At 40.0% G+C, this 17,453-nt stretch overlaps 1 protein-coding gene across 2 annotated transcripts in view; it reads left to right on the top strand.

The window, feature by feature from the left end:
* ENPP3 (ectonucleotide pyrophosphatase/phosphodiesterase 3) overlaps positions 1-17,453 on the top strand; it is a 74,410-nt gene that overhangs the window by 12,064 nt on the left and 44,893 nt on the right. For both annotated transcript variants that reach the window (XM_019520267.1, XM_019520266.1), the window contains exons 4-8: positions 3,806-3,931; positions 5,526-5,586; positions 11,102-11,199; positions 15,569-15,648; positions 16,292-16,411. In XM_019520267.1, the coding sequence (XP_019375812.1) occupies positions 3,806-3,931; positions 5,526-5,586; positions 11,102-11,199; positions 15,569-15,648; positions 16,292-16,411 (485 nt within the window). The remainder of the gene's footprint in view (positions 1-3,805; positions 3,932-5,525; positions 5,587-11,101; positions 11,200-15,568; positions 15,649-16,291; positions 16,412-17,453) is intronic.

Below are 17,453 nucleotides of genomic sequence, written 5' to 3'. Positions count from 1 at the left end.
GGGGGGGGGTTGTGGGAACCTCATCTTCTAATTGAGTAAATACTCAACTATGAGATGCTGACAATGTGATGATGGGCTCTGGATGCCACCGCCTGGGCTGTCCATGCTGTTCTGGGCCTCCAGCCTCACCACCTCTGGGCCCGCTGGGCCAGCAAGAACCAGTGGCAGCACATTGTCTAGGCCACCTGGGATGATGAGCAGTACCTGGAGGCATTCAGGATCACCAGGCCACCTTCCTGGACATCCTGGAGCAGCTCTGCCCATACCTGAAGTAGCTGGACACCCTCCCTGCAGGCACCCTGCTGGCCATCACCCTGCTGAAGCTGGACACCCTGCCAGCCTTCAGTATATATCTATCTATCTAGTTATATATAGGTAGCCAATTACCTCTCTCTTCTCATACACTCTATATGCCTCCTTATTTCTGTCTGTCTGTCTCAACTCTGCAGTCACTTTTGGCTTCTACTGGGTGCATCTACATGTGTGCTTTACTGGGCTAATTAGCTCGGTAGTAAAGCATCACTGTCTACACTTGTGCTGACGTTAGGGTGCAGTAAATTAATTAACTCCACTGTAGAATACTGTTGGGGACAATACTCTCCTATGGTGGAGTAATTATGTGCACTGAAACCCATGTGTAAACAGTGATGGGGTTGGCTGGGGCATGAGGGTGCTAAAGTGTGGGGACTGCCTGCTGCCTAGCTGCTGCACTTCAGCACCTTTGTACCCCAGCCCGCCCCTTTGCCACAACCACCTGACGCCACTATGCATGGACTGAGACATATAGTAGGGTCATAAAACATTTCATCCTTGCTTTTTTGTTACTTGACTTTGAGAATATGGGTCTGATTCTTCTCTTAAGAGAGTTAATATGACTTTTGCTATATACTGAAGAACTACATTCAGAAAATGCTGGACAAGATGCAAAAATAGACACTTTTTCAAGTGGACACTGAAGCCTCTTTGGGGTCACCACTGTCAACTCAGGAAGTGCGGTGCCAGCAAAAGTCACAGTCAGGAGTTTCCAGTGTTAATCTTTTCTTAAGAAGTGACCAGAGGCTTGGTTTGGTGGCAAAGAGTCAGCCAGGTTTATTGTTTACAAGTACAGCCCTACCACACTTTGGCTTAATAAGTACATCAGACTAGGTGTTAATGCATTTATGTCTTTGATAAGGTAGTTGGCACAACACCACGCAGGCTCCCCTAAGCTGCTACAAAGTTCCCATATTTTCCAAACCTCCATTTATACAGTGATCAAAGCAAGTTGTTTATCACTTTACACCTGTATCCTGAATATCTTAAACTGTCCTGTACCCTGGGCTTGGTTCACGTCCTGATCTAAGTGTTCCTGTTTCAGCCTTATCATCCTACAACTTGTACAGCCATCTCCCCCTCACATCTTTTGGCAGCAGTGCATGTCTGGCCACATGCCAAGCTTTATGTGAGAAGTTTATGTGTAGGTTTGCTCATCAGGCTTACTCTGGTTAACACTTTAGCAAAGCCTTTGTGCAGGCAGTACATAATGACCAATGCTCCAGCGAGGCCTACACCCTTTTTGCCTATTAATCACACCCATATAACCATTATGTGCTATACTGCAGGAATTATCCTGATATATACAAATTAGGAGTTTAATTTTCAAATAACTTTATGTACATCTTTATTTTTACCCCTTTGGCTGGTGGCCAAAGAAAATCTAGTATCTTCTTCTCATACAGAGGAGTTATTAACAAGTGTTCAATACTCTAGAAAACTATGACTGAGGACCTCATCTAACCTTCCCTAAAGTCAAAGGAAAGACTGCTATTGAATATGGTTACCTTTGGATCAGACCTCTGGTCAGTTTGTGGGTGCATTAGTCCTCTGTTTTCCCCACCATTTCTTTAGTTATGAGCTTGTCAGTCATGCTGATATTGGTCTTGTTGCTGCTGCCCCTTAATTAATCTCTGCTTTGATGTACTGTGCAGATTTCACCAAAGATATGGACATTTGGTGGAACTCCATTTGAGGAACCTGTGGTACTCCACTTGAGATCTCTTCCCAGTTTAACATCAAGCTATTCTTGACTATTCTCTGAACATGACTTTCAACCAGTTATGCACCCATTTCATAATGTTGACTAACTGTTAAAAAAGGGTCTGGACACTGTATTGACTAAGCTCAGTTAGTTTATGAATTATGACTTTTAGGAACATAATCAGTCAGACTCAGATAATACATTGTCCATCTGTTGTAGCAATTTATAACTGTAGCAATTTATGGAACACCTTAAGCACACTTCTAATGCCCCTATATTATAGCCCATCTCTGTACAACAAATTAACTAATAAGGTATTTAATGCATCATCTAAATCTTACAAAATTCTCAACACATTGATTAAAGTCAAGCAAAACAGCTTCTGCTATGCTTTGCCTTTTTTTGAATAGTTGATTCCAAAAACTCAGCAAGCCCACAGACATAACTAGCTGTACCCTGTGGGAGAGTACATGCTTGCAAAGCAAAAATAGGAACATGCATTGTCTCTCTGGAATGCTTTTACTTCCAGCACCAAAAAGTGTTATAATTTCGGTGAAACGATAGAAATAAGTCAAAACCATAGAGTGATTTTTTATTGCTTCATAGAAAAATTGCATTGGAAGGGTTCCTTAGACAGTCACCTAGTCCAAGCCACTGCTTGAAGCAGGCAAACTTTGCTTAACATGTACTTAAAGACTTCTAAGAACAGAAATTCTTCTCCAGTGCTGACACATCCACATGGTTAGAAACTTGTTTTTAATATTTAATATAAATCTTCCTTGAGTCCATTACTTCTTGTCTTGTTTCCTGGGGTGAGAGAGGACAATTGAGAACCCTCCTTTTTACAACAGTATTTGAAGACTATTCTCAAATCATCCCTCAATTTCCCTCTTTTTGACTAAATAATCCCAATTCTTCCAACCTTTCTTTGAGTATTGTGGTTTCCTTTAACACTTCTAATATTTTTTGTTTCTCTCCTCTGAATTCTTTCCAATATGTTCACATTTTTCTTAAAGTGTGTTGCCCAAAACTCAGCACGATACTTGGGCTCAGTGCTTGCAGGTGTTGAGCTGAGCAGAAGAATTGCTTCTACTTGTACTTGACTTGCATATGACATTTTTGTTAACAGATGCCTCTATGCTGTTAGCTTTATTCCTACCGATATTCAATTATTGACTCATATTTAATTTTTACTGTAACTCCTACATTGGTTTCTACAGTATTCCAGCCTGGCCAGTCACTTCCCATTTTACATTTGTGCAATTGATTATTTTGTCCTAAACGCAGTTCTTTACACCTCTCCTTATTGGATTTCATCCTATATGTTTCAGAAAATTTTTCTAGTTTATCAAGGTCCTTTTTAATCCTGAGCCTGTCCTTTCCTACTCCACTGAGGTTGGTGTCAAGTTTACCTAATTCCATCCCTCATGTCATTTAATGAAGATATTGCATCTAAGACAGATCTTGACTGAGCTCTCCTTCCAGTTTTAGTCCTTAGTATTCAGCTATTTGTGGCTTCTCTTTGAGCATGATTATCCAACCAGTTATCCATCCACTGTACAGTATCTTAACCTAGACCGTATTTCCATATTTTACTTATGAGAAAGTTGTGGGAGACAGTTTACAATTTTGCTAAGGTATATACAATTTACTTAAGATATAACAATATGAAAATTGATTATGAATATGTATCTACATAGTATTGATTAGAAGTAGAATTTATAAGCTTAAAGAACACAAAACATAAACAATATGCAGCATGGGGGAATCAATGGTGATTTTTTTCAGTTCAAACTTGGTCGTGTACTAAACTCCGTTGTGGTGAGAGACAGATATCAGGAAGCCTCTGTTCTTGTTCTGAAGACTGCTTAGAGAAGAAAACCTGCTGTGTGAACTACAGAAGCGTTTGCAAAGGTAAAGCAAAAGTTTTAAACATTTTTAAAGTGTTTATTGTCATATTTCCAGGAAAGCACGCAAGTAAATCTTAATATGAGAATAACCTATGGGGATATCCTGCTTGTTAGTAATTATGAAATTTCATACAGCTTTCAGTTTGAACAAGTTAAGATTTTCTTTTGGGTTAAATAATGCTTCTATAGACTGAAAGACTTTGGGGAAGTTTCGGGGTGAAATACCAAATATTTGAGATTGATAGGAGGAAAGCAATTGCTTGGGAGGGATGCAGTGTATATAAAATTGAACCCTTAGGAATTAAAATAATATTCCTCTTGGGGTGGCATCTTCAAAAAAAAGGAAAAAAAAAGAGAGGCACAGTTCTTGTTTTGCACTTTGTACAGTCTAAAAATATCACTACTGTCTGTAATGACATCGACTATGATGTTAGAGGGGTGTTATGGAGGCATATAACAAGTCTAAGTAGCCTTTTTTAAAATTGTTTTTTAAAAAAATATCTAGAGCATCTTTCATATCATTGTAATTGTAGTACTGGAATCCTTTCTCACCTGATTTCCTGAAGGTATTTCATTTCTACATTTTGTATTAATTACATCTTGTGGCTCCTCAGTGGTGAGGAAATTAGACCTATAGCCCAGAAGACAGAGTGCATCACACAGCTTACATGGCTGGTAACTTTATTCTTCTGAACAGGAATAAAAACTCAGAGCAAACATGGTATCTAAGGAGGTACACAGCGTAGCAACATTTAAATAAACAGGGGGCATGTCTGTATGTGCCCATACAAAAATGTTGCTACTGCCGGGCGCACGGTTATTTTTAGCCATTACTTGGCTGGAGTGGTACACTATAACAAGAGAGTGTGCCTCTGTGCCAAAGTAGTTGCTGGTCTTGGGCAAATGCATGTGATCACTATGTCACCATAGCACGTTGCTATGGTGACATAGCGTCATGTGTAGACGCACCAATAGGGTGTTTTTATTCATGCTGCAGGGGTGTGTGTGTGTGGTGTGTGTTAATTAGAGTGGCTTCTAGAGCTGCTCTAATTAAAGCTCCCAGAGTGTCTTGTAGCTCTGGTATCTCTACAATGTTCCCACACTTCAAAATGGTGGTGGGGGCACTTTATCTAAAGCTTGTTGAATGCTAATTAGCACACTCCAGCAGACTTGAATAATCATGTCTGCTCTGAGGCACTGTATTTACAGTGCATTGGGTCAGCTTCCCACCTCCTGTACAGGTGCACATCTATAATAGCTAATGCACAATACATCACAATATTCATAGAAGACCATTGCCTTTAATAACTCAGAACTAAGACCATTGCAAAATACTGGGAGGGATTTTCTGCGGGAGACCTACTACTCTTTCCGCACCATTTATTCTTCCCCATTATTGTTCTGTGCCTTTCTATTTTGTTCTTGCTTCTCTTTTTCCTTTCCTTTTTTCTTCTAAAGAGACTAGTCAATCATTAACCTGGATATTAGAAGTTTATGAGTATTAAGCAGTATTTCAAAAACAGCACCGAAGATGCACAGGAAACTTCTTTATGTTGCTTTTTTAATAGCGTTCCAGTGTCTTCTTTTGTCCTTTTCAGGTGAAATGAGCTGGGTGGAAGAAAAATGTCCATCACTTGATAGTCCGCAGTGCCCAGAAGGGTAGGATAAGTAATGTTTTTGTGTTTTCTTTTCTAATAGATAGAATGTTATAATAATCAGATATAAATGCATGCATTTTTGTGGCTGCCTATAATATTAAATGGTATTTTTTTATTTAAAGAGTGCCTAAAAAAATGGTATTTATAACCACTGAAAAAACTGGTTCCTACCATAAAGAATGAACATGTAGTTTAAGTTTTAGACAAGAGATGGATCTTCCCTAGCTAGCCATGGCAATGGCTCCTTAAGCTTCTCTTTGATTAAAAATGAAAGCCACAACCAGTACATAGAAAGGAGGGAAAGAATACAAAAATATGGTTACTAGCATTTGTTATATGTTATATGTAAATATTGGTAGTTCTGAAATAAAAAGAGGAACCAACAAGCAACACAAATGTGGAAGTGATAGCTAGAGTCTGAAATGCCTACAGGCATTGTATAAAGGTAGAGAAATACAGAGATATAGACACCCCCTTTCCAGTGCCCTCCTCCCTCCCGCACTCTCCCGCAAGGTTGGAGGGAGCAGCGGGGGCTGCAAAGGCACCTGAGATGCTGGACTTCAACCTAACTTGAATCAGGAGAGGATCTGGTACAAAAGTTTGATAGACCAGTCTAATCTAACCCAGGACATCTGATACTACTTCCATCCAGGTCTATCTTAGACCAGGTTCCACCATTTTTAAACATATCTGTATGCTCTGAGCTTCTGTTCTGTTACACGTTTAGACCAGTTTCTGAACACTTATACTGGTTTATGTGTAATGTCTGGACCTGGTCTGTATTTAGCTGCATTAGTTTTCAGACTGGATGCCTAAGAGCAGTCCCCCTATTTTCTTCTCTTCTACTGTCTTGCATTAGAAAACTCTCAGAATGAATATTAGAAAGTTCTTAGCCTAGACTGATGTAGCAAGTAGGAAAGGAATGTAATAATAGCATATTGTCTTGCTGTTCTTTTTTGCCCCTCTGTTTAAGGGGATATACTCACAGAACTGACTGCAATATAGTGCAAAGACACTGGAACTAACTTTCTGTTAGCTACTGGGAGCTGTCTAGATATAGCAACACAGAGACCAGTATTAGCCACTGTCTGAGTACTTACCCCATTCTTGGTGTGAGTTTTGCAAACCACACTGAGCCTTATGCTCCCTGCAGCTACCACCACTGTCACCTGCTGCTACCCTGTGTCCTGTCACCCCCTAAGCTGCCTCCCATAGAAAGCTTGTTTCTGGTAGCTGCGTTTCAAGCTAACTCTAGTATCTCTACAAAAATAACTGTAGCATAGACTTTGATGTATTAGCATGTTGTCTGTCATCATGTTCTACTCTTTGGGTCAAGGAAACTTTCTCTATTATTGCTTGTGTTGGGTATATTGTAATGTGGCCTGACCCTAGACCTAGATTCAACTTTTTCTCACTGATATTAATGTAATAGCTTTCTCTTATTATGGTCATGTTATCACAGCTGTACTAAATTGTCTCTCCTCTAGAAGTTCTTGAATCTTGTTCCTGAGGTGTCAGCTGATGACCAGATTGGATTGCAAAACTTTTGACTTACTCAGTGTCCTAATTAACCAATATAAACATTTTCCCCCTAAATGTGAATGTTTATATTGTAAAACAGCATACCAATTTGTCATATGTAACTGAAATGAGAACATATGATCAAATCCAGATCAACACTTAGTTTATGAAGACCAGGAGTCATCTTTACAACTGTTTATCAGAAACAGACCAAATTCTTTTTCTGTAGTTGAATTGTTCATAGTCTATATCATTATTACAGTATCCCTAGGCTATTTCAGAGCAAGCATCTGACAGCAATTTATTCTAGTCAGCATGCCTGCAAAAATGAATAGCTATTATGATTTGTGATTACCGTTCCTAAGCCTAATAAGGAATTTTTATTTGAGGAAGCTATGATGTTATTTGAAAGATGTTGGAGGAGGAGAAAGAAAAGGGTGGGTAAATATAACCATAGGTGGATCCAGGATTTTGAAAAGGGGGGGTGGTGTAGATGGAGGTGGGGGTGGTTACTAACATGCTAGGGGGCTAGCACTGTATTATTCAGTTTAAAATTGAAGCTAAGACAAATATAACTATTGGAATGTAGACTGATTTGCTCAATTATATATAAAGCTTAAAAAAACACAACAAACTAGACAAAAATAGTTAAAATGGTCAAAAGATATTGCGTCAATAATCCTGTAGTCATTATACTTAAATGTAAATCTTATTCAGATTCATAAGAAAAAATCTAACCTTCTTGAGTGTCTTGACAGTGTCTCCAACACATCACTGTCAAACGTTTTTACAGCTGAGTTAATATTACCATACCTGAGTTAAGTTTTTTTAGCTAGAGTTAAAAACAGTCAGCAGGGCAGTGAAATGAGAGAGAGACCTTACCCAGAATATCAGACAATAAAAAAGAAAGGATAGTCTGAACAGTGGAACATCAAGACTATTAAAAAAGGGACAGAGTGTTTTTAATACCTTTGGAGTAGACAGAAATCAGTCTGAAACAGGGAAATGACAATGAACCGTGAAGTCAGTTGACTCTCTCTACAGTGCCTGAATAGAAATGCTGCTGCCCCCACCCCCCAGCAGTTAGTTTTAAAGTTTGGGGGGGAGGAGGAATTACAGGGAGGGGGGTGGTACAACTGCCCCACTGCATCCTCTCTGGGTACTCCCCTGAATGTAACCACCTACAGTAGTCAGGGTATTAGAACTATGATGTGCATATGCAAATATTTTTACATACAAATATTTGTAACCACCTGTAGTAGTACAATCTCATTCCAAAGTTCAAGAATTCCTGCATGCAATTCCTTGATCAGAGTATAAAAAAGTACCTCTTAGGTTAACAAATAACTCATCTTGTTTGAAACATATTCACAGCCTTAAAGTGGGATACATACTGTATTCCACAATCTATGGTGCTCTCTAGTGTCAGACTAGTTTTAAGGTTAGACTAGAGTAAGATTAGAAATGGGCCGGGTACAAACTGCTTTGAAACTTCCTTAGGAGATTTCCTTATTGTTGTGAAATGGTGATTTTAAATTAAAAGGAGTTAGTATGTATCAGTATGATTCTCTGGATGAATCACTCTATATTTTAATTGGAGAAATTATGCTAGAAACTTGTTACCAATGACTGCACATAACAAATCATTGTAGCTAGGAGAGTTCTGACCCAATGCAATAGAGTTCTCTATATACTGAGTATGGGGTTCTTTTGTACAGAATTGTAATTTAATATTTTTAGGGTCCATGATATTCAGGTCCCTAATTTAAGACAATCTGCTGAATTACCACTCCCAGCTATAAATTAAACTATAAAAAAGCTAATTATTAATAGATTCATAGATTGTAAGGCTGGAAGAGACTTTGGAAGATCATTGGGTCCAGTCCCCTGCACCAAGCAGGAAAGATAACTGGGGGTCAGGTGACCCCAGCGAGGTGACTGTCTAGTCCCCTCTTGAAGATTTCTAGGGTAGGTGAAATCATGCTGAATTACAGAACTGGAAGACTAATTTTGTGTGCTACCCTTGTCAACTATGTATTATAAAGGGAAATAGAACCATCCGCAAAGATCATAGCCACATTTTACTCTTCAAAGCTCACTGGTTCTCAGGTGCTGAGGTACCATAGGGCACTTTGAGATGCTTTCAAGGGTGCCTTGGGCTGCTAAGCAGTGTTAGTACCGTTAGATGTGCAAACATGATTTACAAGATAAACCCAGAGGTTTCAAATCCATAGAGTTTAAAAACATTCTGAACTGGTGTGGCTTTGGGTTCTTTTAGAATAATTGCTTCTTTTTTTTTTTTTTTAGCAAAAAATCAAGTGAAAACTAACAGCTGAAATATTCTGAAAGATACCTTGAGTCTAATGGGCCTTGTTACACAGTAATTTTGGTCTGCTCCTGGAGCTTGTAACATGACATTAACACCTGAAACTAGTTTTAAGCACTAGTTAGGGGGCTCAAAGTTATGCCACTCCAGGCTAGGATTATCTCTGATGTGTGTTACCCTGCTCATGTTACACTAAGGTATAGACACTCTAGTCCACTTTAATGTAAATGAAGTGTACCCCCGCCCCCGCTAGCTTGGCTTAGGCCCACTGCCTCCCTCCAACCTTCCCAGCACCTCAGATCCACACTCATTGTCCCCCCCATCTCTGCCTCCACCCTTACTTGTGGCTGCCCTTGCTGTCTTTCTTTAAGGAACAGGTAGGGAAGGGATGATCTGTCTGTCTGGCCACCACCACCGCTGCTGCTGCTCTCTGGGCTGGGCTCAGCTCAAAGAACAGCAGCAGCCTGGCAGCAGTGGTGGGAGTGGGCCAGTCAGGCAGGTTAACCCTTCTCTGACTGCTCCCCTGGGACATACAGTGTGCATAGCCACAAGTAAGCCGGGGGTGGGGGGAGTCCTGGGGGCAGGAGGGGCAGGGGGCTACCCCAGGGGACTGGGAGGAACTTTGGGCGGAGGGTAGGGGAACCCAGGGAGCAGGGGGCAAAAGGGAATCCTGGAATAGGGGGTGGGATAAGAATTTTTCAGTCCTTCTGCTGGTCTGAAGTGTGACTGCTCCAGACACGAGGTGGTACTAACACTGAGCAAGATTTGTGTGCCTTATAGTGTAACTGTAACATGCAACAAAACCCTAATGAAGTTAGAACCACTGTCTTAGCTAGAGTTTACTTTAACAAATGTTCAGATTTTTATTCTTAGAGAGCAATTTAAATTAATGTATGCTGCCATCACAGTTACTATATCTGCAGAGCTTACTCAGTGCTAAGGGTTTTAGTCTTGCTTATTTATAGTAAGTAATAACAAATAGCATATGATTAAATGCTAAACTTTCTTAGTGATACTGATCGAGTCAATCTGTTTGTCAATTTGTTTGTAACCACAACGTATGCTCCAACTCCATGGAGGTGGCAGAAGATTTTAGGGTAAGAAGAATTTGGTCTACTCAGAAAGGAAATGTAGGAAGATATTTAGAAGAAGTCTTCTGTCATTACAACAAAATGCTATTCTTGAAGTTCAGGCCAATTGAGTAAAGTTAGTTGAAAGGGGACTGTTAAAATATTGAAACTCTTTGTGGAGACACACTGGAAGATGATGTCATGATCCACTGAGAGAGGAGAGATAAAACTGAGGCCCTTGTGTAGGAAGGTGCAACTGCGAACAAAATCAATAAGAGTTGTGCTAACTAGGTCCAGATTTGGCCCCTACTCCACTGAGTTTTTTAATAATTTATTTTAAAATAGAACCCCATGAGCTGATTTTTTTTGGTTGTAAATGTACTTAGTGCTCCTCTTCTGGCACTCTTGAAGCTGTTCATTAACCCAGTTTTGAAAGATGCTACAAATAACCTTCCCCTTTAATTCTCCTTATTATTATTTGATTTTCCTAAAATTTAAAAAATATATATTTGAAATTGATTTCGCCACATGTTTGCAAGCTTGAGTGTAGAGCTCCAAACTAGGCTCCTTTGTGATGACAAGTTTTTGTATTTTTGTAGGTTTGATCTGCCACCACTTATCCTCTTTTCGATGGATGGCTTTAGAGCCGAATATTTACAAACATGGAGTTCTTTATTGCCAAATATTGAAAAACTCAGTAAGTTATCAAGTGTAATGACTACTGAATAACAAGAAACTGTAAGCAGGTTTTTCAGTCTTGTCTTCTATCTTATGTATGTGACCTCCTAGTCAACTATAGCAGCCTTGTCTTCTGCGGTTTGTCTAGATTAACTTCTGCATTATAGCACATAAAATCACCCACTGACCACTGGCCATTTAGCCTCTGCCATATGATTTCAGACTTAAAACAAATATTGAGAAATGTTTTTTCAAATATAGTCTGAGAATATATAAAGTTCCAGTGGAAAATGTAATGCATTTTTGTACCCCATTCAAGAAAAATACTGTAAGCTGTAATGAACCATTCTGTTTATGTAAGCGCTATCATATATTTCTATACTGAATTATGTCTAAGGAACAATTTTATGGGTAAAAAAGAAACATCACTCAGTGAGACAGACTTTTTGAGTTAGGTACTTGGGTCTATTCATGGTCAGTTGCCTTTTTGGGAAGGGGGGAGGGTGCAATGAGGGCACACTCGCTCTGGGTGGAAGGGGGCAAATGGCAGCAGGGCAGAGTCCCCACTCCCAGCACTGCCATGCCCACATCAGCACTGAAAGTAGGGACTCTGCCTGGCTACTACTTGCTAGCCAGCATGGGGGGGGCACAGGATGTGGGTGTGGCAGCAGTGGGAGTGTGGGCTATGCCCTGCTGCTGCTTTTCCACTTCCTCCTGGAGCGAGCCGCCCCTGCATCGGGCCCCCCTCCCCACACTGGTTGGGCAAGCGGCAGCAGGGCAGGGCCCCCACTCTGAGTGCTGCCAGGCCCACATCCTTCACTTCCCGCCCCCCCTGCTGAATAACAGCCCCCTCCCGTCCCGTCTGGGCAGCTTATCTCGGTCCCAATCCCTGCCTCCCCCATGCCTCTCCCTCCTTCAACCCCAACAGACTTATCAGTTGGAGGCAGCTATGTCAGCTGCTTGTTTAGTCTATGGCTGAATCTCTGAAGTGACATCAAAACTTTTGGGTCTGATTCAGCTGAATCAAATCGGGACAGTGATTCGAATCTCCAGATCAAATCACTGTCCTCCAAATCAGCCGAATCCAAATCTGAAGTGAATACTTGCCGCTTCGCACAGGCCTATTCAATGTTATTCTAAATATATTCAGCTGTTTATGGTGACTACAGACTCAGTCCTAAAACATGCAGATTACACTGAATCTGAAAATTAAGTCAGTGGGAGTTCAGGTTCCTCAGCAGAAGTAGCCTCTGTGCACACCTAGAGCATGCTTCTCATGAGAATTTCATAAACACTTTAAAATCACACCCTGAAGACCAAATCCTATTTTACTTTTATACATGCAAGTGACATGTATCTAGATACCTTGGTGCCATTTTTGGTACTTATACAGCTCTTACCTTCTATTTCAACCTCTAGCAGGTTAGGATTGTCCAGGTTGGCATATAAATGCCTGAAACAAGGTGGTAGGAACAGATGCCTCTCCTACATTTAGTTCAATAACTGTCTTTTGCAAACTAATCATAGGAGGGGGAGGATTCTAGGCTTCCTTTACTCAGAAGAACCTGTATTTCCCAATTTTCAGGGAATTTCTCAAACCACCAGGTCCCCAGTGGAGCTGGCACGTTTCCATTGCTGTTTATCATTGTATCCAATAAATATTAAATACAAGTTACAGAAAAATTATTGGGGTCCCCTCCCTTCCAGGGCAGCATCTATTTCACTGAGTCACTCTTTCTCCAGTTTATCTCTCTCTCTGCTCCACACATCTTTTCCTCTTGGCTGCCCAGACTAGAAAGCCTCTAGTGCCTAGCTGATTATCCAAAGATTAGAACACTTTTGCTAGGAAGTATGAGATGCAGGTTCAGAGTGCTTAGAGGGGGATAGAGATACAAAAAAAGTGCTCTATCTAAAACACCTTGGGCTAAAAAGTAGGAGGGATCCTTCTCCATTTTTCACCTTTGGCAGAAAAACTATTTGTAGTTTTTATGAAACTAAATGTTTAGGACTTATGAGGTGTTATATTTGTACTTGGGTGTTTTTATTCCTCTCTGGAGCTTACACAGCCATTGTGAAGCTCTGAGTCTGTGTCAAAAACTGCAGTTATGCAGCTACCTAAGTGGCATGTAGGTATGTAAATGCAAAGTAGGATTTAACCCAAACTGTTCTCAGTACCTCTGTATAGACTCATATTCTTCATTTTCTTTGCAAAAACAGTGGTCTGAATTGACACTTATACACAGTTTTCTTTTTAAGTAAATGTTAAAAAAGTTGTTATGGTTGTAGCAAGCTGCTAAAGATTGCTGGGTAATCAAACTCAGTTTGTGGTTCACTAGTTACAGTTAAAAAGGATTGCAAAATGTCATAAAGTTAAATTGATTTGCATTCTTATCTAAGTGTTTGATGCTTTGCTGACACCGAGTTAGGAGAAGATATCTGAATCAGCTAATAAGCATAGCATTTCAAGTTTAGTTCAAGTTCCTTTTGAAACAGATGGAAGAGAAATATATGTTTATTAAATGGAAATAACTATTAACTTTAAGCTTCCAAGAGGTTATTTCAAGCCAGGCATACTTGCAGGTGACATATAATAGTTTAGCAAAAGGCTACAAGCATTGAAACTGATTCTAACTACAGATATCTGACACTTGTACTGGTGTAACTTAGCCGGGCCTAAGGTGACTACAGGCTTTTCATGAGGAAGCTTTGCCTCAGAGTAGAGTAATTTATCTCAGCGTAGGTCTAAATGGTGTGCACCACTCCACTTCTACCCCAGAATAAAATTAAAATGTTCCAGAATAAAGATGTTGTATATCTTCACCAAATGACACAAGAGACCAAGGCTTGATTTCCTAGTTTGCCACAGGCTTCCTAGGTGACCTTGGGCACAACCCTTAAGGCAAAATTGTATTTGGCTTTGTCTAAGTGGCACATACACAACCAGGTAACTGCAGTTTTTGGCCCTTATGTGTAGTTTGTGGTTCAGCTGTGCATACGTTTGCTTGTTACACCAACTGGGCATTCTTTATAGGGCCCCATTTTGGCTGGGCTGTGCAGTTAAAGAGGATCTCCCATGTATGCATATAAAGTTAGAAACAGACACTACCACATAGAACAGATCAGCTGTGCTATGGTATGTCTGGTGAAACACATATTGCCTGTTGTCCCACCCACTGATGCCAGGGAGCAATGGGCAATATGTTCTACTGGGACTTGAGGGGCCCAGTCCTGCACACCCTAGGAATTCCCACACAGGATCAGGATCCTCAGGTCCTGGAAACCCCTGCCCAGCCTTCCCAGCTTACCAGGACTACCTCCTAGTATTTCTGGGGCACATCTGAGTAAGCAGGGAAAGCTTGCCTAAACTCATGCTGGAGATCCCAGGGATCTGCCCGACTTTTCCTGCTTACCCAGATATACCCCAGATATTCCAAGAAATCCTCGTTAAATAGGGAAAGCTGGGGGAGGCTCTCCCTGGACTTAAAGGGCCCAAAGCCTATGCAGGAGTTTCTGAGTTGCGTAGAATCTGGCCCCTCAAGTCCCCAAACTCTTGCCTCAGGTGGCTAGAGAACACAGGCAGCTCTAGGCTGCCCACACTCTCTTGCTATAGAGCAAATAGATGTCCCTCATAATAAAGCAACACAAATTCTCACTACCTTCTGCCACGGCTGACAAAAGTATGGGCTATATCAATATCAATACAAAAATATATCCATCTGCTTTCACTTTGTACCTCTATACAAATTTTATGGTGGCACAAAGGCAAGGAAAAGTGGTGTCTGTTTCTACCCTAAGACTAGACTAGTCCAGAAATACTAGTTAAATAGCAGTTACAACTAGTTGAGGGGGACTAAGGATCCTCCCAACTTTTAGCCTATAATTAGGGAACTAGCTCAGAGGGCAGGGGGCTTACATTCCAGACTCTCTTGGGCCAGATAGGATTTGAACCCCATGTCACCAGCTTCTAAGGAAAGTGCTTCAACCAGCAGACCATAGGCTAATAATTATATAGACACTTTTCTAGTCTTCCTCTTAAAGTCTAGTGTATATAATTGAATTTAATATTCAATTGATAAAATGGTTAAGCAGCCCTGGGGCAGTTTATGCCCCATGACCAGTCTTTTAACTGAGTGACACATCTGGTTTATTCTCTTCATCATGGGCTCTGCATATCTGCCTTTCTTGATGGTCCAATAACCCATGGCGTGGTGGCTAGAGCACTGTGCTTGGAAACTGGAGTTGCAGGTGTAAATTCCCCCAGGCAATGGAACTCTGATGGACAATATCTTGTTTTTAAATATTTGATAAACTTTATTGTATAAATATTTAATATAATTATTAGAATTGTTCAGGAAATAATGCTATAATCACTCCAATATCTGTTGCAGAGACATGTGGCACACATACAAAGTACATGAGAGCTGTGTACCCCACCAAAACCTTCCCAAACCACTACACTATTGTCACAGTAAGTGAGAATTTACCATTTTTACTTTTCATTAGTTATATAGCATACTAAAATTTAGATTCTTTGGCTGAACATAGAATGAGTCTGTCACAACATGTTAACAATCTGATTTTAGATGTGACACAGGCATGGAAGTTATGAACAATAAATAAAAGACAGATAAAGTCATAGAGGCATAAAACATTGCGAGAAGCAGTTTTGAGAGAAAGGGGCAAGATCTCCAAATTCACATGTGTATTTCTTGACTCAGAAGTGGAATATAAGCCTAACTCTATGGACAGACTACTCCTGCTCCTTGTAAGAACAGGATTGAATAAGGAGAGCTGTGTCTCACCCAGTTGGTCTCACCCAGAATATGACTAACCTATTTATGATGGCTTTCTTCTCTGCTTATATATATGTAGTTGGCATTTATTATATGTGTTTACAGGAAAAGAAGCCTCTTGTGTCACAGCAGTTTTACCAGTTTGGTTAAACAGGGAAAAACAAAGAAGCTGAACTATTCATTGGCAGCCGTCCTAATGATATACGCAACCCAATAAATCTTTTCCCTTTTTAACATCTGTGATACAGTCAGGTAGAAATAATATTATATTTAATGTGATTTTAAGGTTTAAACTTCTTAATTTGTTTTCCTTCTCAGGGTTTGTACCCAGAATCTCATGGCATCATTGACAACAACATGTACGATGTAAACTTGGACCAGAGTTTTTCACTTTCTGGAAACGCCAAATTCGACCCCATCTGGTGGAAAGGAGAACCAGTAGGTGCCATTTTGTCTATAGTTCCATTTAAAGCCTCAGGATTAGCTCATATGCCAACATATAAAACAAAACAGTGCAGAATACCAAGCTGCATTATATCAAGCATCATCAAAATGTTTCTGTCATGCTGAACGTCTTTCTGTGATTATTGCCACTTGCTTAAGGAACACTCTGCCTTGGTTCAAAGTGGATGAGCTGCTTAATGTTGGAATTATTTTCTAAAAATGAAAAAAAACCACCTTTATTTGTCTAGCATGACACTACAAGAAAAAAAGACTGAAAATATAGCGGCTAATATAGTGAACTGCAGTGAAATCCTGGTTCCATGAAGTAAGTTTTGCCCAGATTTAATGTTTGATATTTACATGTACTTCAAAAAGAAAAACAAATGCTTGAAAACAGTTTAAGGTTCTCAAAATGTCCTTATCTGTCATATTGTTTATAACAGTCAAACACTTAAAAACAAAGAAATGAATAGTAAAACACTTTATAAATGTACTTCTCATATAGTAAACACATTGGCTGCTTGCAGACGTTAAAAAAAATCCCCCAAAATGTGCCTTCCCAAGAAAAGCAGCATGTTACTTCAATCCAGCTCCTCAGCATCTGTATAAATTGGGTGCTTCAGTGGGGCTTTTTGGGCACTCTTATCTAAAGCTGATTCAATCAGATATTAGATACAAGTGCCAAAAAAGCCCCATTAAAGTGCCTGATCTAAACAGATATTGGGCAAGCCAGGTCAAATTAATGTGCTGCCTCTTCTGGGCATGCATTGGGCTCTGCACAGGGGCAGATGGAGTTTAAAGTAAAATGCTGATTTTCTTTTTTTTTACTGTCTGCAAGCAGCCATTATTTTAAAAGTAAAAGTACTGCCCTTTTCAGCACAAAACCAGAAGTTTAGCTCTGATCCAGCTGCAGTTAGTATTATTCTTTCACTAGTAATCTCAAAATATAAACACAGCTCAATTAAAAAAAAACAACAAAATAAAAGGGTTCCTATACATAATTTTATATATATATATATCTATCTAATTGAATTTT

Source organism: Gavialis gangeticus, unplaced genomic scaffold, assembly GCF_001723915.1.
Source record: "Gavialis gangeticus isolate Ggan-Ray unplaced genomic scaffold, GavGan_comp1, whole genome shotgun sequence".
In the NCBI taxonomy this organism is placed as follows: Eukaryota; Metazoa; Chordata; order Crocodylia; family Gavialidae; genus Gavialis; species Gavialis gangeticus.
Note: the sequence above shows the minus strand (reverse complement) of the source record. Positions and strands in the feature narration are given on the sequence as shown.